We start from the raw sequence: 24,825 nt of genomic DNA on the forward strand, positions 1-24,825 counted from the left end.
TGTACATTATACATACACAAGAATCAAGAAGGGTGTATTTGTCATTCATACAGGTAAGCAGCGAAATGTTGGTGGGACATGTTCCACAGAGACTGTACTAACACAACCATACAATGTAGCAACAAGATAATAAGAATGATACTGGATGAGATGAGAAATCTCATCCCATACCATATGAGTATGCATGCATACATACATACATACTGTATGTATGTATGTATGTATGTATGTATGTATGTATGTATGTATGTATGTATGTATGTATGTATGTATGTATGTATGCATGCATGCATGCATGCATGCATGCATGTATGTATGCATGCATGTATGTATGTATGTATGTATGTATGTATGTATGTATGTATGTATGTATGTATGCATGTATGTATGTAACACCAGGATACTGACGCCAGGATACTGACCAGTATACTGACATCAGGATACTGACATAGTATACTGACACCAGTATACTGACACAGTGCCATCATAGTACATTATGATGGATACTGACCAGTATACTGACACCAGGATACTGACACATATCATCACACATAATCAAATAGTAGGCGTGTCTGACCATGGATGTGTTATGCAGTAATGTAGTTATCACAGTAATAATGCATAAGGACCATTTCCACCAGGCTTCATTAACTAGTTGAGTCGTTATGTTTTATGTATTTATTCCACAGTATAAACCTGTGTGAACGTTTAAAATGTTGAATAATAAAATGACAAAATAACAGACACGTAGGTATTTTATGTATAAAAAAATACAGAAAATACAAGATCGGAAAGTACATTGATATAAATTACATCAAATGTTTTCCGTCCCAGCCAAATACAAATGACAAAATACAAAAATAATCAAAATATTTTTCAAATACATATTTCAAATACATGTATTTAAAAAACTGCCCATCTCTGTCCATAATATAATGCAGGGGTCTTCAACAGGGGGTCCGGGACCCCTAGGGGGTCCTCAGAGTTACTACAGGGGGTCCGCCAAATCTTTGTGTGATATGATTTTTTTTTTACCTTAACCACTTGAACCCTAGCATCCCTTTTCTGAGGAGAACGAGGCGTTGTGAGCTTGTAGATCTGCTATTTTTTGGCAAAGAGGTGTTTGGTGTAGAGGGAAAAAAGAGCAGACCAAGTAAACAAAAAAAGTTAAATCTGAGACACAATTTTATACAATATAGAGGGGGTCCCTGCTTCATCTCTCTCTCTCAGCTAGGGGGTCCTTGGCCTGAAAACGTTGAAGACCCCTGATATAATGGAAGTATTGCCTTACAAAGAAATGTTATTTATTGCAAGTTATTTATTATTCGCCAGCAGGGGGCACTACTGGATAGCTTATTTTATGATCTATGACCATCAAGTGCCCTGTAGTGAGTTGGTGCAAGAAGTCATGACTGTTAATGGACAATATTAGAAAGTCTAGCAAAGCCATGATAACATAACATAATGTCATCTCTGAACCAGGCCTGTGTTAGTAAAGCCATGATAACATAATATAACATAATGTCATCTCTGAACCAGGCCTGTGTTAGTAAAGCCATGATAATATAACATAATGTCATCTCTGAACCAGGCCTGTGTTAGTAAAGCCATGATAACATAACATAATGTCATCTCTGAACCAGGCCTGTGTTAGTAAAGCCATGATAACATAACATAATGTCATCTCTGAACCAGGCCTGTGTTAGTAAAGCCATGATAACATAACATAATGTCATCTCTGAACCAGGCCTGTGTTAGCAAAGCCATGATAACATAATATAATATAATGTCATCTCTGAACCAGGCCTGTGTTCCACAGGGCACAGCGTTTCATGTTATGAACCTGACACTTCTGAGAGAACGACTTATAACCATTTAAACCCTACATACTTCATTGACTGGGGTCCCATAGGGGTCTATAGAATAGTCTATACATTGTCCCTTTCCCTCTACACCAGTGGCTCTCAACCAGTGGTCCGGGGACCACCAGTGGTAAGTGATTAGTCATTTTAATCACTTAGCTTTGGCTATTCAAAAATAGCAGATCTACAAGCTCATAGCGCGGCACGCTATGAGCTTGTAGATCTGCTATTTTTGAAAGATCTTGAAAATGTGTGGTGCATAGCTTTGAATGCATATATCTTTTAAAGCGAACTTTTTAAACTCAAATCTTTGCTTCTGGGGGTCCCTGTCCCACAAAACATTTTCAGATGGTGGTCCGCGGCCCAAATGTATACCAATTTAGGGGTCCTTGGCATGAAAAAGGTTGAAAACCCACTGCTCTACACCAAATCTCCTCCCCCAAAATAGCTTATAGCTATTTTTGCCGAATGCTATGCCCATTTCACAGAATGATCGTCTATTATGAACATTCCCATAATAGGGATGCTTGTGCTCAATGTGGTTAATATTACAATGCAATATTACAACTCATTATATCAATACAATACATGATTATAATCAGACACTCTTCATATGAAGTGTTTCTGCATCTGATTATGACATACAGTATGTCCTGTTTTTAAAGAGAAGTGCATTAGATATGCTTACAGTAGTCTATGTTCTGATGTATAAATCTGCATAGTTTGCTGAAAAGCTAAACACAGTGCAGAGCGGGTGCTGTTAGCCTGCCTTCATGTTATGTCTAGGGTGCAATTAAGTTATGCACCGAAGGAAGGATGGAGCATAAGTGCCAAACTAGCATTATATACTTAATGAAACAGGTACAAAGAGGGTTGCTCACACAATTAAGATCATATTACATATTATATTACATATTTACTGCACTTCTCTGCAATGCCGGTTCTCGATGCGAGGGATAAATCAGACAAATCAGCATGCTGCTTGTTCCCCATTTAGACTAGAGCCAGGTTAGAATGCTCACGCGCCACACACACACACACACACACACACACACACACACACACACACACACACACACACACACACACACACACACACACACACACACACACACACACACACACACACACACCAAATCAATTCTAAAAGCTAATATCCGTGTCTCTAAAACCTTGTTAATTTGAAGCCTGGACAGACTACCGATTTGAAGCTTTCAGAGCTAAATGGACCCTGAGGAAATGTTTCAGTGAGGTGTGAGAACATGAAGGAGAGGAAATGTTTCAGTGAGGTGTGAGAACGTGAAGGAGAGGATGAGCAGCTCTGCATTTTCTGAGGAACCGGGGTGTCATTGATAAGCAAAACACTGGTGCCATCGCACCAACACAATGCCCAAAGTACACGCTCTTCAGCCGAGTCATTTTATGGAAATGCACTTTTTTTGTGTGGCTATAGCACTAGGCCAGGGGTTCTCAAACCTTTTCTTGTCAAGGACCCCCAAATTCAAGGACCCCCAGTTTGACATGCATTAGGCTATACGGACCCCCATTTAATGGCATTTCTATCTCTGGGACCCAAATTTATGTTGTAAAATTAATGTTAATTTAACTCAGAGTGTACAAATGGAACCAAATGGACCCGTTAGGGTTCATTTGGTTCCATTTGTACACTCTCAGAGTTGCAGACCCATAAGGGTCCATTTGGTTCCGAACTATCCATCATTTCGCTGGGGACCCCCTGGAACTCCGTCAAGGACCCCCGGGGGTCCCCGGACCCCACTTTGAGAACCAATGCACTAGAGAGCTTGTAGGGCAGCTATTTTCAGGACATAACACCGTCGTAAGATGAAGTATAGATCTTCAGTGACATAAGACAATACACAACAACATACTCATGTTAAACTAGGAAATATAATTTATTGCATAAAAATTATATTTAGTTACAGGTAAGAAGGCTAGACGTTTATTTACAATTGGTAGTTTACAGAGATAAAACAATGTCACCGACTCCAGTTTTTCATAAAAACGTTAGGGACTGACTTTTCGATCAAAGGCTTGATTCTTCTCTTTGACGGGAGCAAAAGGTATAATCCGTTTCAACCCCCGAGGAGCGATCTCTCCCGGAGTTGTGGACGAAGAAAAGAATTCACGAGACACTCAAGAAGCATCTCGTTCATATATCTCAGTACAAATGAACACTGTCGTTCGTCTACAGCTATAATCAGTCTCTGTAAGCAGATTTGGGCCAGAGTAGGAGTCCTGCCTGCCGTGGCTTTAAGGGTTCCAAGGTTTTTTCTTTTTAAACAGTTCATGTTCAGACGTGTCGTTACGGCCAACGTTGTGCAGCAGGGCATTGGTTCATAATGCTTGTGACACATTTCACTGTAGCAGCACACTGCAGCCTCCCTGCCTCTTCCACAGCCTTTCTCTCCGTGGCTCAGAGTCATCGGTAAAGCAGTCCATTCCTTCAGATGTAGCTGAGAGAATTCCGTGACACATTTAGCGATCACACGACCGTGTGGTGTATTGTCCTTTTTTTTTACTGTTGACTTCAACCGCCGTAAGCTACGAATCAATCAATGAACCCTGTCAATGCCCTGATCTGAAAAAAATATATAATTACTCTTTTAGGGGAAAGAAGGAAACAATTCACTGTTCTTTTGTACTTGCATAGCACTTACAAAAAGAGATGACAAATCTTAAGCACGCACGCCCACACACACACACACACACCAGCCTGATCTCCAGAGAATACCGTAACATTGCACGGAACGAGTGCACTTCATTCCGTGGATAGTCGCCTCGGAACTCCCAAATTGCGTGCATATGTACGGCGAGTCCCACGGTGGGCGTAACCAGTCGCAACGCGGAAAAACCCGGAAGCAGAGCAGTCCGCACAATAAAATTTACGATTCTGTGCCTATCGGTACATAACTCAAACGGCGCTGAGTAGGCACAGGCGAATGTCACACCGTTCAGGACGGCAACTCGGTCGCCTTAGCTCCCTCGGTGGTCCTTCACGGGGTGACAATTCGCCTGTGACTGCGCGCCTCCGAAATGGTTTTGTCACAAAGGCAGCGCCGTACCATATGCACGCAATTCGGGAGTTCCGAGGCGGCTATCCACGGAATGAAGTGCACTCGTTCCGTGCAATGTTACGGTAATCTCTGGAGATCGGGTTGCACACACACACACCCACGCACGCACACAGACCTGTTTTTAGTCCGATCACACACAACTATGACATGACTCACTGCTTAAGAAGAGGGATACTGCCTGTGTTTTGGTTTTCTGGTTTCAAAAGATTTGAACACTTTTTTTTTTTTCATTTTTCATTTTCTTTTTTTTGCTCTGAGGGATTAAGACTCAACAACACAGACATATAGTTAGATAACGACAAAACCTTCCACATGACAGCGTTTGAATTTCAGTCTGTCAAACGCTCGCTGATGTAACAGCAGCTTGAGCATCCTGACCACAAAGCAGGCGGTTTAGTACAAAGGTAAACAATCTGTTATCAACTGCCAATAAAAACAGGGATTTTTTTTGGGGGGGGGGGCAGAAATAATGAGATACATGGAAAGGGATTGAGGAATGGGGGCACACAGACAAGTGTTAAGAGAACAAATTGGAACATAAGTCAAATGGTCTTGAGGTAAAGTTTATGGTCCCTTTGCTGCCGAGTCGATACAAGGCAACGGCTAATCTATTGTTACTTTGTCAACAGCAGCAACACATCCCCCCCGGTCATGGCAAAAATGTCTACCAAATATAGCTTACTGTATATTCCTCCGTACATTTCACCACCTCTAATCTTGTATTACAGACTAGTAAGAGACTATATCTTACATTTTGAATAGATACGCAATATCTGAAAGTAACAAATAAGCATGTTTTTTTTGTTATTCACAACTCCCAACTCCCGCTGTGCTCCTAACTCTTCAATTTGGCCTCCTCTACTATAAACAACGACAGAATAACACAGTACTCAGCAGCTCAGTAGGCTAATCAAAGCACAAACAAGAAAAAAAAAACAGATTCTATATGATCATAACAATAGCGATGGCACGGATGAACCGCGGAAAAAAGAAACAAATCCACAAAATATGGATAATAACTTAAAGAGCGTTCCCTACAGGAAACTTTTAAGGGCTGATTAGGATGCACCCCTGCAGTTCATTCTCCACAGATCGGGAGGGAGGGGAGGGGAGGGGGACGCAAAGGAGAAAAGATGAAAGATAGAACACACCCCGGCGTGTCGGGCGGGCGGGGGGGAAAGCGATATGCCAAGGCTTTGAGGCATTTGTTAGTACGATATATAGAGAATCCGGCGGTCTTGTTCGCCGATCCCCGAAATCCAAACTCCCAAATCCATCCTCCCCACCTCACAGAGCGGGGGGGGGGGGGGGGGGGGGGGGGGGGGGCTTCCGCAGCCTGAAGCGATACGCTGCTCAAAGCCCCTCGGAACACGACGGTTCCTTCCTGATATGGTTTCGTCGCGAGTCGAAACAGTTTTGGGACGGGGCAATCCGCTGTCTGTCTCAGTCTGAGGGGGGGGGGGGGGGTGGGGGGGGAATCGTGACCCAAGGCTTTGTTCACGTGTGACAATAAAGAGTGAGTCCAGAGAGCCTGAGGAGTTTAAAGACAGACCTGCACCGCCTGTTGTTCACTTTACACTCTGCATGTTGACATAGATTTAAGGACAGAGTGCATTCCCTCCATGAGATGGTGTTCAATTATGCACTTTTTGTATGGGCACTAAAGGTGTGTGTGTGTGTGTGTGTGTGTGTGTGTGTGTGTGTGTGTGTGTGTGTGTGTGTGTGTGTGTGTGTGTGTGTGTGTGTGTGTGTGTGTGTGTGTGTGTGTGTGTGTGTGTGCTTGATGTAATCTAATACTGTGATTTTTGTGTGATGCAAAGCGTTATTTATTTACAAAGAGCCTGTGCTCGCCTACGTGTTTCCCTGTTAAAAGAACACAATTCACACCACACACACACACACACACACGGCAGATGAATTTACACCTAGTTTACACCATGCTGCTCCTCCGTCCACCTTCCAGGAAGGTGGTGCCACACATTGCTTTGAGTTGGAGGCCTCAAGCTGATCTAGGCTTTAGTGGTTATCATAGGACGGTCCGACATGGGAACGGCTGTAGCGTAGCGGGAACGTGACCGACCGGAGGGCCACCGAGGGACAGATACGAGGCAGAGGTAAACGGAGTGTGAAGGAACCCGGCATGGTCTAAAGGTTTACGGTGAGTGCAGGGGGTTGTGCATATTCATAGGCAGGTGTTAAGATCTTTTTTGTCGTGGTGGCCCCCCAAAAAAAAAAGAAGTTAAAAAAAGAAATATTTTTGCTTTGCTCTCTTGCTCCTTGACGAATCAGCAATCCCCATCCGTTGTCATGACAACCAGCACCTCACTTTTCCCCATCTCTTCCAACGCGGTTGCCAGAGAGACCAGGTCTGCGTCACCTTGGTGACAGGCTTCCCATAAGTCCAGGAGAACACCTGTGGGGCTGGGTTTGGTCGCAAAGTAGTTTAAGTACCTGAGAGGGAGAGAGGGGGGGAGAGAGAGATAGAGAGAGAGTTAAAGATAGATGACGCAAGGAAGAAAATCAAGTACTGTACTTGACTACAATTTTGAGGTATTTTTTTTACTTTTTTGGAGTATTTCTAATGTTCTTTTACATTTACTTCTACGGCCCAAATAAATGTGATGTCTCCCCGGGACCCAAAACTAGTGAAAATAGCAGATCTACAAGCTCGCAACGCGTTGTGAGCTTGTACATCGGTTATTTTCATTACTTCTTAAAAGTTATATTTGTGGAATTTATGGAAAAACATTCTTTTGTTAATTTTTGAAAATCTTTTGAAATAATTATAACAAAAAGGGGAATATTTGACCCACAAAAATCGTTTTGGGAAACAGTGCTCTAGAAAATTGGGCCAACTGAGACCTACAGAACTGTTCCAAAGCCTGACCCTGAATTTCAGAAGCTGCACCAAAAAGAGCCCACATGATAGAGATATATTCTATGAACCGGTAAAATATAGGCAACTACTTGTTGTGACCCAAGAGCAATAAGCGCCCTGAAGGCTCATTGCAGATGGTCAGGAGGGTCCTGTTGGATTTTATGCACAGGGTCCCAACAACAGTCTCAAGAACTGCCTCTGCACAAAATGGCAAAACATTTACTCTTGCTGTCCTTTATGGTTTTCCCCTCTAGACCTGTATGCCCAGTGGTTCTCAAACTTTTTCATGTCAAGGACCCCCAAAATGATATGTATTTGACCACGGATACCCATCTCAAAACATTTTTTTCCAGGGACCCCCCAGAAGCAAAGATTTGAGTTACAAATGTTCGCTTTAAATATATATATTTTAAAAGATTTGCACACATTTTCACGATAAAAAAAAATCTACAAATCTACAAATCTACAAGCTCATAATGCGGCACTCAGTGCCGCATTATGAGCTTGTAGATCTGCTATTTTTGAATAGCTTAAAGGGGAAATCCACCCATTTTCAATATTTAACTATGTCATTAATATAGCATAAAGGAGTTGTGTGGAAATAAGAAAAAAATAAATAAAAAAATAACATTGCAAAAAAATGTAACATTGCAAAAAAATTTACATTGCAAATTACACTGTGATGACTCATCATGGTGTAATTTGCAATGTTAATTTTTTAAAGGGGTTAAAATGATTGTATTTTGTGTTACGCTTATTTACGCTTTATTAACTAATTTTGCTGGGGACCCCCTGGTACCCCCCCCCCAAGGACCCCTGGGGGTCCCCAGACCCCACTTTGAGAACCAATGCTCTAGTCTAGAACAGGGCTGGGCAAACCTTTTTAGGCCTGAGACAAATCACCACCACTTTTTACTTTTATTTCAATATACACTGCAATTAAAATAATGCTAATATGAAAAATAAAGGCAGGATAAATTATGAAAAAAGGATCATGCATATCAAACTATAATGCTATAAAATGATTTATTGGACTGTTAAAATACTGATGAGAGCATCCAGTTTCATGTGTGGTACATATGGTCGAAATTTCAGTTCCTAGTCAAATGATTTGAGGTTTGGACATTCTGCACAACAAGTACCTTTAAAGTATAGTTTAATGCCAATACCTTTGCTAAAATGTTTAATACCTGACTTTTACCCTAGTATTTCTAGATTGTGGTATTGATACTTTTACATAAGTAACAAATATGAGTACTTCCTCCATCACAGGCAGCACATAACTGGTATCATTATATTGCGCGCCACACATAGGTACTATGCTATGCTAACCTGTCAAAGCCCAGACTGTGAGCCAGTAGCCTCCAGTCACAACCACGGGCACTCGGGGCGTCCAGGCTGCCGCAGATCTTCTGGCGGATGGAGAGGGGCAGGCGAAAGGCATAGGGTCCCACTTGAGAGGAAGGCAGGCAGGGACCTCCCGAGGGCATGGGCGAGTGTGGCGGGAGAGTCTGAAAGAGAGAAAGAAAATATACCAACATGAAACAATATGAAATTATCTTTTCTTATTACTGAATCAATGAATGAATTAATTAATTAATCAATTAATCAATCAGCTTTATTGTCACATCACAGGTTTACAGAAGTAATATCGTGCATAAGACATATAAGAGATCAAAAAACATAATTCAACGAATTAATTAAATTCACTATACAGCAATGTAGAAATACTCTGTTACAAGTAAAAGTCCGGAATTCTACATTTACTAATTTAATAATTATTAATAAGAATTAAAAGTACAGAAGTATTGGTATCAAAATATATTTATAGTACAAAAATAGAAAGTACTCATTATGCAGAATGTCCCATATCACAAGTTTTCAAATTTATAAAATGCATAAAAATCATTTGAAAATAGAAGATCTACAAGATGCGACGCATTGTGAGCTTGTAGATCTGCTATTTTCAAATGGCCGAAATGTATATAGGGCTGTATAAGTGGTTAATGTATGTTTTGTAATAAGAATCTAAATCTACAAAGTAACTAAAGTTTTCAAATAAAAGTAGTTGAGTAAAAGTACAATATTCGCCTCTGAGATGTAGTGAAGTAGAAGTAACAGTACAAGTACAGTACAGTACAGTACAAAAAATTGGAAATACTCCAGTAAACAAAAAAAAAATTGTACTTAAGTACAGTACTTGAGTAAATGCACTTAGTTACTTTCCACCACTGCCAGAGGTGTAATAACGGTCCATACCTCCTGGATGTCTGTGTGCAGCTGGAATATCTGACCCTCTCCTTCCACCTGCCGGACACAGATCTTGCAGCTGAGCTGTGACACGGCCAGGCTGCCTCTCTCCAAGCTGAAGGTGCAGTGGAGCGGCCTCTGGCTGCCACTCCAGATGTGATAGAACGGGATCTCCTGTATCACACACACACACACACACACACACACACACACACACACACACACACACACACACACACACACACACACACACACACACACACACACACACACACACACACACACACACACACACACATGGAAGGACATTTAATAAAATGTTTTGGTTGTTGCTTTTTACCCCTTTTTTTCCCTCCCCCAATGTAGTCGTCATGCCAATTGATTCCTCTCCTCACACATTTCTATGTGTGGTCACTGCCGTGGTAGTAGTGACGAACTTCACCCTTCCCGCCCGGCTTCCCTCGACAAAGCCGAATGCACCCGGTGGATTCGGTACCTCAGACTCCATGATGGTGCGCAGTTACTTTACCACTGCGCCACCCTGAGCGCTAATTACATTTAATTTAACCAGATGAACCATAGCGTCCCCATTCTGGGGGAAACATTCTGTGAAAATAGCAGATCTACAATCTCGCTGTGAGCTATTGTGAGGCCAACTTGTGATGCTATTTTCGGTGAAGAGATTTGGTGTAAAGGGTTTAAAAAGGAGCGGGCCTAGTATAGAGCCCTGGGAGACTCCACTCAACCACGTGTTTGAGTGCTTAATATAACACTAAGAGTGTACAAAAAAATTTAACCAAACTAAGAGTTACAAATGGATAAATTAACACTGAGGAGTTTACTGTGTGCTGTAATATCGAGGCTTAACGCACATCCTTAAACTATGCTTTTAATCACTCCTCAAGGTGCAAGGTTTCTTTATTGTTACAGTACATCTTGTGTACGGGTACATAAGAGTCAAATCATTTCGTTCAGGTTCCTCAGACATTGTAGCATCCATAATATTAAGCTGTGTACAGTAAGCATATGCTGTATGTTCCTGGTGCCACGTGTTCTAATTTATGAAGATACTGCAGACCTAAAGGTCTCACCGTTGAAGTAAAACTGTCATCTGCTTGTTAGGATCATCAAATTGGTCATTTTCCATCAAATCCTATTCATATCCTATCTTAATCACTTCTGTACAGTATCAGTTATGACTCACATTAACGTCTGGCCACATATTGTGGCTTAATTGTGCGAATGCGTACATTCTCTGTGTGTGCTTAATGAACTTAAACGAGCTCAGGCGTGCTTGCGGATGAGTAATTGGATTTAATGACCAATCACCACCTCCGTATGGAGGAGAGCGACCACGATCCAGTGGTGGAAAGTAACTAAGTACATTTACTTAACACATACAGTGCCAAGATCCCGTCTTTTTTAATTTTTTTGTTTTGTAATTTTTCATTCAAATACATTCTCTGATTGTGTTGTCAAGCACCTACGATTGTTCCACCAGTAGAGAGCAGCACATCCAAACATTGATCACCTCGCTCACCCCCTCCCAAACAGGCCCACGTCATATCCGGTCATTCAAAGGATGTGACGTTTTCGACAATTCCCGGCCCGCTGATCGGCCTGAAAACGACGTGATACACTACGACGATGGCTGTTAGTCACCCGGACCAAAGAAAATAGAAGTTGAGCTGTCCGTTTGTCTTTTCTACCGTGTGAAAAACCGTGTTTTTCCTTATTCTGGCCGAAAATCACCGGAGAAAAACAACGTGACCCGGAAATGATTTTTTTTTTTTACATCCGGCTCCGGGTGAGTGTGACGTAAGTGGAAAACGAAAGTGTTGATGAGAAATAAACACAGCCGTGCGATCACAGATTAAACAATGAAAATTCAAAAGAACGTGTAAACAGGCTCTTATGAATCCTGGCACTCAAGCGATGGAAATCTGTATTTTTGTGTTGATATTTGAACTGTTGGTGCCAATATATATGACTATGAATTGAATACCAAGGACCTCAATGGAAACAAGGCCGCAAAGAACGGACCTTTTAGACAAAGTATTTTAAATGTAACTGTGCTGTTTTACATTTTTTTTGCCTAATAAAATATTCAATCAATCAATCAATCTACAAGCTCTTGTAGATCTGCTATTTACGCCATGCAACAACACCAGCGTGCAACTAAGTATAACTCAGGCTTTAGCTGGTCCACAGGAGAACAACAAATGGGAGTCTTTTGTTAGACCACATACTGCATGTATTCCTGCTCATTGCTTTATAACACAGCATTGAATGGCATCTTTCACGGTCGCTTAGCTAAATCTGTTATATCTGACCAGTTCATAAAATGCTTCTGGTGTATTTTAGCCTTTTTTCCAACAGAGCCAGACACTTGTAAGCACATCCTTTGTGCTGCATCAGAGAATGGCCCAGCAGTAGCAGGCTGTGTGACCAGACTGGCTAGAAGAAAGGCTGTGTGACCGACCTGGTACTTGGCCAGTAATTTGCTTCTCCAGTGGGAGTGAGGGATGTCATGGATGGACAGACGCAGGTTGTGGTAGCTGTCTTTGAAGAGCAACAGCTTAGGATCCTCCAGCAGCACTCCCCCTAAACTTCTCTCCAAGTCCATCACTTCCTGCAAGACACAGACAGAGATGGGAGATTAAACAGAGACACGAACAGGCAGCAGCTAAAATAGCTCAAATAAATAAATAAATTCACGTCTGGCATTTCCTATTGTTTGTCTTATCGACTATGTGAGTGACAGGATGCTAATAAATCAAAACACGAAGCAAAGCGCTATGTAAAGTTCAGGATAATAACCACCACCGACGGCAAATAACAATAATAATAATACTTATGATCATGACAGAGACAACTTTTTGAAGACTGATTGACAAGTGGGACATTTCAAAACATTAAGTGGTAGATTCTATGGATTAGATGTTAATAATGTCTGTCTATATTTACTAAAAGGTGTGGCACTGAAGGTTTGATATTATATTGATAGAAATTGCACATTATTTTGTGCATACTGTATAGTAGGGGTGGAAATCGCTCGGTACCTGACGATTCAATTCCGATTCAGAGGGCTATGATTCCATTATATAGGGATTATTGCCATTTGCGATGCATTGTGATTAATTTACTTCCATTATCTTTTATAGATAATAAACACTAATGGAAGAGATGTGTCACTGTCAACTAGAAGGTTATATTTGCCAACATCAACAATTGCAGAAATCCAACAAGAAAATAAACAAGTCCTTTTTTGTAAAAAATGATTATAATGATTTATAACAAAGGCTTCTCAATGTTCTGATAACCAACCAACATCTGGCTTCTGCTCTGTGCAATTAGTAATATGATGAGAAAATTAAAATAAAAATTAAAAACTACACAAATATATAAATAATAATGGATTTGACATTAACATGACATTTATGAATCTATTCATAATCGTCCATGTCCGTATCGTGATTAATTGTTGAATCGATAATATTTTCCACCCCTACTGTACGTTCTGATGTTAGACTGCAAAGAAAGGGAGAAGAGAACATGTGTAAATGCATTCATTTGGCCTCCTGATTCATCAGCAAGTAAACTCAACTCTCATATCATACTAATGTGTAAAGCCCTTAATCACTGTTAAAGTCTCAAAGGACTGTGCAGGCCCACAAAAGAAACAAGTGAACTATCCCTCTGATCAATGATCTAATGTAATCTAAATAACAAACACCACCTCATGGGTAGCTTTTTGTTTTGCAATTATTTTTTCTTTTTCACCTTTTCCTCACAATTTCATTGTTATGCCAATTCACAATTGCCCCTCGTACCGTAGTGTCTTGTCATACTGCTGATCCCTACTGGTTCCTTCATTAGTTCACTAGTTGTCGTGTTTATTATGTAAACACGATACACCGTTGACCCTCAAGAATTCTGTATTTCAGAAGAGTTCACGTGAATAAAAATAACGTCTGAAAAAAAACCCCCATAAAGACTATTTATGGAATGCAAATGAAAAGATAAATATCTCCCTGGTTTCTCTGATTGTGTCCTGACACAGAGGTCTTTGCAATCAGCCTTTGGAGAGACCCAAGGCCATTCAGGACATCGACTTAAAACCTCACTAGAGATCAGACACAATTTACAGTAGGAGCAGTGCAATTACCTTTCTGCAGTGGTGTAAAGTAACTAAGTACATTTACTCAAGTACTGTACTTACAGTAAGTTACAATTTTGAGGTACATTGACTTTACTGGAGTATTTCCAGTAGTCTATACTTTTACTTCTAATCCACTACATCTCAGAGGCAAATATTGTACTTTTACTCCACCACAATTATTTGAAAACTTTAGTTACTAGTTACTTTGCAGATATAAATGATTACATTATAAAACATACATTAACCACCTTACACTTATTTTATACCTAGGCTATTTGAAAATAGCAGATCTACAAGCTCACAACGCGACGCGTTGTGAGCTTGTAGATCTGCTATTTTCAAACATTTTTGTACTTTGACTTTTGGTACTTCAAGTACATTTTGATGCCAATACTTTTGTACTTTTACTCAAGTACATTTTGAATTCCTGACGTTTACTTGTAACAGAGTACTTCTACATTGCAGCATTGATGATTTTACTTTAGTAAAACAGTACTTTTTCCACCACTGACTTACTGTGTTCATACACAGTACATCATAAGTTTGAGTACATACCCTGATGAGTAAATACCCTGACAATTTGTGGCACGCTCAGTAAATATGTCCAACATGCAGACAGACAGACAGATAGATAGATTATGAAACACACTGCCAGAGAAGGAAAAAAAACACCTGACATGTTATACCTTGAGGGCGTGGGGGGTGTCGTGGATGCAGTAGATTCGGAGGATGTAATCCAGGGAAAGACACGGGGCTCGAGGCGCAAACAAGGCCAGCTGAAGGCGCTTGCAGGCAGGCTGCGGGGGACAGGACTGGCCCACCAGGCCGTAGGTCCCTAGCTGCTCCATCAGAACGTGACAGCTCTCCTCCTCCAGCTGGAGGTAGCAGGGAGACGACAGAGTCTCCTCCCCGACCGTCAGCACCTCCTGAGTGAAGACAGAGGAACAGAACAGGAACGGGACTGGATCAGCGCCAGTGTTGATTTTGATTCAGTTTTAGTCATAGACTTTTGAATCAAATTCCATTTAGTTTTAGTCATATTTTAGTCATCTGAAATGTTTTAGTTTTTGTCTAGTTTTAGTCGACTAAATATCATAAGATTATAGTCGGCTAAATCTACAGTTGATTTAGTCGACTAAAATGTATGTTGGCGGTGCCTTGATGGCGTCGTAATGGCTGATTTTACACTTGGTTGCATGCTGAAAATAGAAGATCTACAACGCGTCGCGCTGCGACGCGTTGTGAGCTTGTAGATCTGCTGTTTTCAGAGCGCAACACCTGAGCGCAACCAAACATAAAAGGACTTGTCTTATAGTTCTACTGGATCTCTTCTCCACTAGATCCCTCACTAACATTTTAGTCTAGTTTGTATTTGTTGACAAAATTGTCAAAATATTTAGTCTTAGTTTTAGTCATCGTAGCTTAGTTTTTATTTAGTGTTTATTTAGTTTTTGTCAGTGAAAAAAAGGTAGCAGACAAAACATTTTCGTTATAGTTTTTAGTCGACAAAAATCAACACGGCAATCAAGACACTGGTTAATTGATCGGTGTCTCACCTCCCAGGCGCCCTGGTGGGTCTGCGTCTTCAGCATGAGGGTCCAGTCGGGCGTGGGCGTGTCCAGCTGGGCACAGTGGGGCAGAGTGAGCACCACGGGCCGGTTGAGCAGCATGCAGGACGGCCCACAGCTCACCACGGGACTCAGCACGGTCTGACTGCCTTCAGAGGGCAGCCTGGAGGGACAGAACGATCCAGACCCGTTATTAACAGAGACACTGAAGACAATCAACTGAACAAAGTTTACCCAGACATAATTTAACCCATTAAGACCAAGAACGCACCTCTGTCATTTTAGATTTATTTGGCTATTAAAAAATAGCAGATCTACAAGCTCATATCTTGTATATCTGCTATTTTTTAAAAATCGTGAACATTTGTCCAAATCTTTGAATATATATTTTTTTAAGAGAACATTTGGAACTGTAAAATATCTCAACAAATTTCTCATTTTTTCTTAAAAACTTTTGTTGCTATATCGGTGGTGCTCAAACTTTTTCTTGTCAAGGACCGCCCAAAATTATATGTTTTTGGCCGCCGACCCCCATCAAAATATGATGTTCCAGGGACCCCCAGAAGCAGAGATATGAGTTACAAATGTTCGCTTTAAAAATATAGATATTCAAAGATTTGCACACATTTTTCACGAAATGTTTTGAATAGCCAATGAAAAAGCCAATAAAATCTTAAAATGACACAGATGCGTTCCCGGTTTTAATGGGTTAAAATATCGTACTTTCAGAACGGCGTGTATAGTGTCAGAGGACCAATTAGCAATTAGCGCCGGTCGTGATTGAAACAATTCATTTATTTATTTATTTTCATTCAGTGAATCAGCGAGAGAAATTAAAATCAAATCAAATCTATTCCGCTATGCATCTGTAATGTGCCTGGCGGCCGTGGAAGAAGACGAGCATAACGGAGAGAGAGATAGAATAGACGAGCATAACAGAGAGAGAGAGAGAATAGACGAGCATAACAGAGAGAGAGAGAGAACTAAAAGTCACTCACGTGGTTTTCTCCCACTTGTTGATAATGAGGTACATCTCGTAGAATTTCCCCTGAGGAATGGCGCCCGGCGGAACCAGCAAGCTCACACCTGAGAGAGGAGAGAGAGGGACAGCCTTGTCCTTATCCGCACACAGGTGACAAATTCATTAAGATATGTAATTGTTTCATAAGTTAAGCTACGTTTAAAAGGAGTAGTTCACTCAAAGAGAGACTCAAAGAGTCTCCTTTGAGTCTCTGTAACAGAGAGGTCCTCTGTTACTGATGTTTGGCACTTTATAGCATTTTGCACAGTATTTTGCGCAATAGTCATGATTAAGTATTTCTTAAATGATAATCATGAGGGGCAAGTGCAATGTGTAATATATGAGTGCAATAGAAAGGGTAATGCTAAGTGATGATTGAAAGCTTAACTCATTGAGTGCCATAATTATTAATATCTATTTCTGGCCATTACAATTTTTATTAAAATTTAAAATTTAGTAAAACAAAAGTGCTTAGGAAGCGAGATACAGCCTTTTTCAGTTATAAGTTAAACAAGGAGTGGATGGAACTGCAAATCTTCAGATAATAATATCTTGGGTTCAGGAAGATTTTTTTATTGTTTTTATTTTTTTATTTTTTTTCTATTTTTTTCAAAAACACGTGAAACACGTTAATGGCACATTGCACCATAGCGCTAAAACACGTGAAACACGTTAATGGCACTCAATGAGTTAACATGTACCAAGTTGTGCTGTGCTGTGGCCAGTGTAATTGGGCTGGACCACAAGTCAGAAGCGCAGGGTGTATTGTACTGTATGTGTATTTGGAATTGCTAGGGATATTGTTGTGTAATATGAATCATTATTGGTGTAGTTCATGGAGTTTTGATAGATGTTATTAGATATAATATTATCTGTATTTATGTACGTGTATTATTCGGTAATCTACCCCTTGACATGGTGGAGTACAAACTAACTGCCTCCAGATGAGATATACATTTGTGTGGAGAGCTTCCTGTGTTCATGTATTTTTGTATTGTTGGTGTACAATCAGAATAAATACAAAATTTTGGTTGCTCCCTATCAAGGCCTCTGTACTAACTCCAACCGCTAAAGGGCTCAACTTCACAGTCTGCTACCGGAAACCCAGCCGCTCATCAAATTATTGTCTCAGGAATGTGTCAAAAACCAAAAAAAGGGCTTCATGGGGTGTGTAATTGATAGAAAATAAGTACTTTTTCGGGTGAACTATTCCTTTAAGAATCTAAGTTTGAGTGTTTACCCGTGTTGGGGATGGTGAGCCGTCCTCCCAGGTTGCCCAGCGTGGCGCCGGCGCTGTGCCCGGGCTCCCTGGGCATGGTGGTGGTGTGGACGCCGTGCCCATGCTCGCTACGCTCTCGTCCCACCGAGCCCCCCATGCCCCCCATGCCCCCCATGGTGCCCCCCATGCCCCCCATCGTGCCCCCCATGCCCACAGACTTCAGGCTGAGGATCTCTGCGTCGGCGGCGGGGGGGGGCAGCTCCATGGAGGAGAGCGTGGAGGAGTTGTACACCTTGATCTTCAGGCTGGGCAGGGGGTCCAGCAGGGGGGAGGTGGTCATGGGGATCTTGTGGGGGCTGTCCCCCCCGCCCCCGTTGATGCCCCCATGCTGCAGGGAGAAGAGGGGCCCGCGGAACGTCCCCGCCGTGGCCGTGAGGTCCGGGGGAGCCGAGGGGTGCAGGAGGTGAGGGTTATCTGTGACGCCCAAAGGGGGGAAGAGAGAGAGGAGACATTAACCACTTCAGCCCCATGTTGTTGCTGTCGGGGGTCCAAACCTTGTGTGTCCAAAACCGTGCCGTTTTTATTATTATTCTTAAAACATTTTAAAATAGTGAAAACAGACGATCTACAAGCTCATAATGCGTCGCATCACAACGTGCTGTGAGCTTGTAGATCGGCGATTTTCACTACCTTTGTGTGACGCTCTTGTAGGATGAAGTTGGGCATTAATTTATGAAAAACATAATATGGAGATGCAAGGTTTCTACTCAACAGCAACGATACACAGTACTTTATCATATGATGAATAGTGAACATCTACAAGCTCACAGCGCTTCGCTTTAATCTTTGAAATGTTTTGAAACGCTTTGTTAAAAGAAACTGTAAATTCTTTGATATTTTGTGCCCAAAACTGATAGGTTGAGACTGAGAGCGGTTAACCTCTAGTCTAAATGATAAATAAACTGATAGGTTGAGAGGGTTAACCTCTAAGTGGTAAAATCCTCGCCGTTCATTCGTGTAAAAACAAATGGCTTGGAGGAATTTGCTGTCTATTCAAACGATGCAAAACACACAGAGTAACTGAAGGAGTTCTGTGTTGTTGTCAATTAATATTTAGCCTCGGGAACTCATGCGTTTTTTATTTTAATTAATATTTATTGCCAGGAAATCAGAGGAAGGAAACCATAACAAACGCTGTGAGAGGTCAACATGTTAAAAAAACATTCCTTTTTTATAATTATTTTAAAAACAATTTAAAATAGTGAAATTAGCCAATCTACAAGCTCACAACGCGAGGTGTTGTGAGCTTGCAGATCGGCTATTTCACTTGTGTACCACTCTTGTATGACAAAGTAGGGCATTCATTTGTGAAAGAAAAAAACATAAAAAGTTTAGATATGAGGTTTCTGCCTGACAACTATATAGATGTGTAATGAGGTTTATTTTCAACTCTATGATTTCCACGGTGATCATCATAAAGGACAAATAATAATGATGTAAAAATATTAATGAATGATGACAAATTTGTTGTGGAGGTATTAGATGACAAGTCTAGTGCATGAGTGATGAGTGTGCGTTTGTGCGTGTGTGTGTGTGTGTGTGTGTGTGTGTGTGTGTGTGTGTGTGTGTGTGTGTGTGTGTGTGTGTGTGTGTGTGTGTGTGTGTGTGTGTGTGTGTGTGTGTGTGTGTGTGTGTGTGTGTGTGTGTGAACTCACCCTGTCTGGGAGGCTTATAGTTGCCGGGGTGGAAGGCGGCGGTGAGAGCAGAAGAAGAATCGGTGATGTCTCCGTGGAGATGCCGACACCTGCGGCGATACGCCAGGATGCCCACACACAACACCAGGATCACACACAGCAAGAGCGCCCCCACCAGGCCGGCATACACCGCCACACCCATACCTGGAGCCATGGCTGAAAACAAGACAGGAACACACAGAGTTATGAGCTGAAAACAAGACAGGAACACACAGGGTTATGAGTTGAAAACAAGACAGGAACACACAGAGTTATGAGTTGAAAACAAGACAGGAACACACAGGGTTATGAGCTGAAAACAAGACAGGAACACACAGAGTTATGAGTTGAAAACAAGACAGGAACACACAGGGTTATGAGCTGAAAACAAGACAGGAACACACAGGGTTATCTAGCTTGGTAAACCAGCGAAAACGAACGGCGGCCATTAACATTTTGTCCGCTCTATTTTCAAACTTCAAAACGCCCTCAAACTTCTTTTTTTTGTGGCCCGGAATTTACTTTTAAGATATTTTTCGGATAGCATTCAGTTGTTTAACTTCATATATGTGGTCAATTAATCATGACAGAGCCTACTTAAAAATAAAAGTTCAGAGAACCGGCAGGGGCGGGCAGTGATAGTCATGTATCCGTATAAAGCAAACTATTTTGGGCATGGCCCTTTCAAAAGTCCCCCTTGCGTCACGTTGCTATGTGGTGGTGGTGGAACGAACCACTGATTGGCTGAAGGGGTTGTCAGTCAACGGTACTAATCCCGCCCAGCTCCCGCCCACAGCCAAAAAGCCAAACAGGCCCTCATGCCAGACTCAACACTGAAATCAAATGGAAATGAGATTTTCGGAGGGAGGGGTTTACCAGGTTAAGGGTTATCTACTTGAACCCTAGTATCCCTGTTTTTTTTGGGGGGGACGGACGGGGACATTCGCAGAAAAACGCGTCGCACACAGGGGTCCATACACGGACAAATGTGTCCGTGGCAAGACCACATCAATGTCCATATCTGTGGATAATCTTTGCTTAAAAAACGAAAAACTGATTTTTTAATTATAAAGTTGTTTATGTTTGTTTATGTAAATTGAAATGAAAGAAAGCATCGACTGTACTGATAAGACCCAATTACTGAAATCCTAGTCTCCAAGCTTTCTTCAGAATAGATAACACACTCTGATTTAAATAATGCAGAAATGCTATCATTTTAAAATGTGTAGAACATTTGCATTTATGGCACATTAGGAGTCCACTGTTATACATTCAGGACTGACAAGGTACTTAATTTTTGTAATATTATTGACCGGCCATTTTGTTTTTCCGTGCAAAAAAGAAAGTTTGACGAATGTCCATCACAAGTCGGCGTGAGGATATACGGCCCCTGGTCGCGAAGCAATGCGTTGCGCTATTGTAGATCGGCTATTTTCAGAATACAGAGCCAACTCAGGTCAAGTTCACTAAGTATAGAGGGTCTATGTGGTTTAAAAGGGCATTGAGAAGAACGCACAACGCACACACACAAGACCCACACACACACACACACACGCGTATGCACACACGTATGCAGACAAATATAAATCAAATGTCAAGTAAAAGGAGAGGGTAGCACAGCGAATGCAGAACACTTTGTTTTATAGTCCATGATTGGAATGTATAACCTCTACAAACCCTGCCTCCATCAGAGTGAACCGATTTGGTGGAAAAACCAGAGTGTTATCTACAACTGTCTACCCTGCAATGGGGGGGGGGCTGGCTGTCTGTCTGTAACAACAGGGTTGAGGGGGCTGCTGTGGGGGTCCGACTGGTCGTCTGCAGCCTTAACCTGACCTGCTCTCTGTCAGTCTCTCCCTGCTGGGTGAGACTTTCTGACTGACCAGCGGGCGCGCGGCCGCCTGCTCTTAGCTTAGCCCTGACTTCCACCCACCGCTTAGCGGGCAGCCTGAGCCCCACGGTCTTAGACTGTGAGCTAGACTAGACACACACCGCTAGGAGTAGAGAGCTATTCATTGACTTTTTTTTTGCAAGACATCGGTAATGGACATATTATGCAGCTTGACGTGTCCCCATTTTCTTTTGCTTTCAAAATCTATTCCAAAATAGCAGCTCTACAAGCTCACAATGTGATCTACAAGCTCACAATGTGATCTACAAGCTCACAATGTGATGAGACACATTCTGAGATTGTAGAATAGGTCTTATCGATTAGTCACCCCACGGAGACTTCAATTCATGGATATTTCTTTAGTTTTTGTCTCATTCCTAAGACAATACTTTGACCAAATTATAGGCAGCGGTTCCGGTAGGAGACACAAAGGAGACTCTCCTACCGGAACCGGTGCGGGTCATCAAGTTGTTGGCTTAGGGATGAGACAAAGATGAATGAATTCAAGTCTAATGACTAATTGATAGGAAAAAAAAGTCTTTTTGGGGGTGATTTGGAAACCTTTGATAAAAGTAAAATAAAATAAATAAATTTGAAACTGAACTACTTAAAGGGATACTTTAAGTAGTTCAGTTTATGTTTCAAATGTATTTATTTTATTTACTTTTATTAAAGGTTTCCAAATCAATTTCAAGATGTTGCACTTCTTTTTCCTTTTTACAAAATATGGGTCAAAGCGTCAGTAATTGGTGATCTAGGTCGGGCTCTGGTTCGAAAAAAAAAGGAGACTAGATGGACAGACACAGAGGAGAGCAGAGGGAAGGAGGGGATGGGAAAAAAGGGAATAAGGAGAAAGATGGACTTAACAAGCCAGGAAAGAATTACAGGCGGAGAGATAGAGGAGAAGCAATGAGGCCATGCCGGATGAGAAACACTTAGATAAGGTTGTGATTTGCGGCACCGGGTTAGAGGAGGAGGATGAGGAGGTCAGCAGTGAGGAGATAAGGATCCTTGTGCTGGAAGGTATAAAGAGCGAGCGGAAATGAGAAGAGGTTCCCCCCTAGTCTGGGGGGAACTTTGGGTGAAAATAGCCTATCTACTAGTTGTGGTCGGCTGTTTTCTGTAACCTCGTGTCTCCAGGCTTTCCACCGCGGAGGAAAGGCCTGGTATTCGTTCCAAACTAGCCTGTGTGATCCGGTTTAGAAAAAACAGAAAAAATAAATGATACGTAGCCTGCCAGTTAGTTCAGGCAGCATACACTCGAGAGGTTACGGGCATGCTCACTACTATGTGGCTGTTTACAGCGTCATGCAAGACCCATATGTCATACACTGACGTGGCAATCAGCTGTCCATCTGGGCGGGTTATTTAAGCTCACCTAAAGTCTGCGTTCCTTCTGCTTTGTGTGTTCTGGTTGTTGTCATGCAGCGTTTGCTCCCACCACCAGTGGGCTCTGCTATTGGTCTGTTCCCCATGGGGGGTTGTTTTTTATATATCTATCTCCCTGCTCTTAGTGGTTAGCGGTTGTCTAAATTGTGCTGAGCAGGGAGGAAAATGTAGCAGAGCCTGAACGACAAGATAAAATATCACATCCACACTTGTATTCTCATTCTATATATATTGGTTCAATATATATTCGGTCTATAATATTGGTTCAATCTATTCATGAGTTATCTGACTGAATTGTGGTTCCGGTTGGCGTCGCATTGTTTTTGTTCCCCACATTATGCCAATCAATTCGTTTTAGACTCACTAGTCGCGCCACGAGTTAGAATAAAAGATGGACAGACCAAACCATTATTACACTATAAGAAACGAAACGATTATACCAAAAAAAAAATGTTTTAGTTTTCTAGGGGAATTATTTTGGAGGTGCACGGCGCCGGTGGCACCACTTTTGCCCCATTTTATACCTAGGCTATTTGAACATAGCCGATCTACAAGCTCACAACAAAGCTATTTTTATATTGTGGTGTTGTTACTTCTTCCACAACTGACGATCTACAAGCTCACTCGTGAGCCATCTTCGGTGCTGCAGCCGACTATGAACCAGGCCTAACAGCAGAGAAGTTACAGTACGCAGTGCAGGAGGAAAGGTGAGAGAGGAGAACAGAGGCAGGCAGAGGAGAGGAGAGGAGGAGGAGAGAACCAAACTCAAAGCGACAGCCGTCCGCACTTATTACCAGAAATAGAACAATAGTGAATTAGGAGCATTAGGATGGAAGCTCTTCTCCAGAGAGAGAACAGCCAAAGAGACACAAAAACTGCTGAGACAATTAACATTAAGAGTAGAATTTCATGTAAAACTGAGTACTTGCGTTCAGTCTATTTATTTCTATGTCTGTTTGGGTTATGTTACGTCTGTTAAAACCCAGAGAGAGGGCAAAAAATCATGAGTTATGAACATAATAAAAGTATTCATATCACAGTGCTGAGAAGTCGCCAGACAGACACTACTAGGCCATGGCCGGGGTCCCTTGAGGTGTCAGGGTACAGAAACTACAACCTTTAAAAAGACTTTTCTGGTGACAGAAAAAGAGCTGTTCTAGAGAGACAAGCTTGTGGTTTAAATGAAGAAAATATTGTTAGTTTTTTTCCTATAAATGGTTTTAAATCTAATGTTGGCTTCTGGGCATTATATTGTATATATATACACCCCAAGTGATGTGCCTAATTATGCACTCTCTGTTATATTTGCCACTGTAACATGCAATTGTTATATATTATCCTGATGCTTCCATCTTATCAGGTTTAGTGTAAGATGTATCATATTTTTTAAAAAAAATCTACATACTATTGTTTGTCGTATTTGTATATCAATGGACACAGGTTAAAATGTAGCATTTTGTATATGTCTATAGAAAATAATTTGTGTTTTATTATTGCATTCTTCTGTAACCGAGTCCCTTCACAAATTGCACATATTTCTATGTACATTTCAACATTCTCAAAAATGTAAAAAAAACTGCAGAAATAGCCATGTGCTTGTGAGCTTGTAGATCAGCTACTGCTACAGATTTCCGCCGAATAGAATTGGTGTAGAGGGGACCAAGTACAGTACCCTGGGGGACCCCGGTCAACAAAGTATAATAGGGTTTAAAGTGGTTAATTGTTAAATAACCTTTCACACCCGCTAAATAACTATT

At 41.5% G+C, this 24,825-nt stretch overlaps 1 protein-coding gene across 1 annotated transcript in view; it reads right to left on the bottom strand.

Annotated features, from left to right (window-relative positions):
* Positions 1–7,211: 7,211 nt before the first annotated feature.
* Positions 7,212–24,825, bottom strand: part of unc5b (unc-5 netrin receptor B) — a 90,886-nt gene continuing 73,272 nt past the window's right edge. The window contains 9 exon segments of the mRNA XM_080450068.1: positions 7,212–7,408; positions 9,168–9,346; positions 10,095–10,259; positions 12,568–12,717; positions 14,934–15,173; positions 15,804–15,978; positions 16,814–16,901; positions 18,077–18,529; positions 19,771–19,965. Of these exon segments, the coding sequence (XP_080306194.1) occupies positions 7,243–7,408; positions 9,168–9,346; positions 10,095–10,259; positions 12,568–12,717; positions 14,934–15,173; positions 15,804–15,978; positions 16,814–16,901; positions 18,077–18,529; positions 19,771–19,965 (1,811 nt within the window). The 3' untranslated portion in view covers positions 7,212–7,242.

The sequence above is a fragment of the Gymnoscopelus braueri genome (assembly GCF_963280865.1).
Source record: "Gymnoscopelus braueri genome assembly, chromosome: 14".
In the NCBI taxonomy this organism is placed as follows: Eukaryota; Metazoa; Chordata; class Actinopteri; order Myctophiformes; family Myctophidae; genus Gymnoscopelus; species Gymnoscopelus braueri.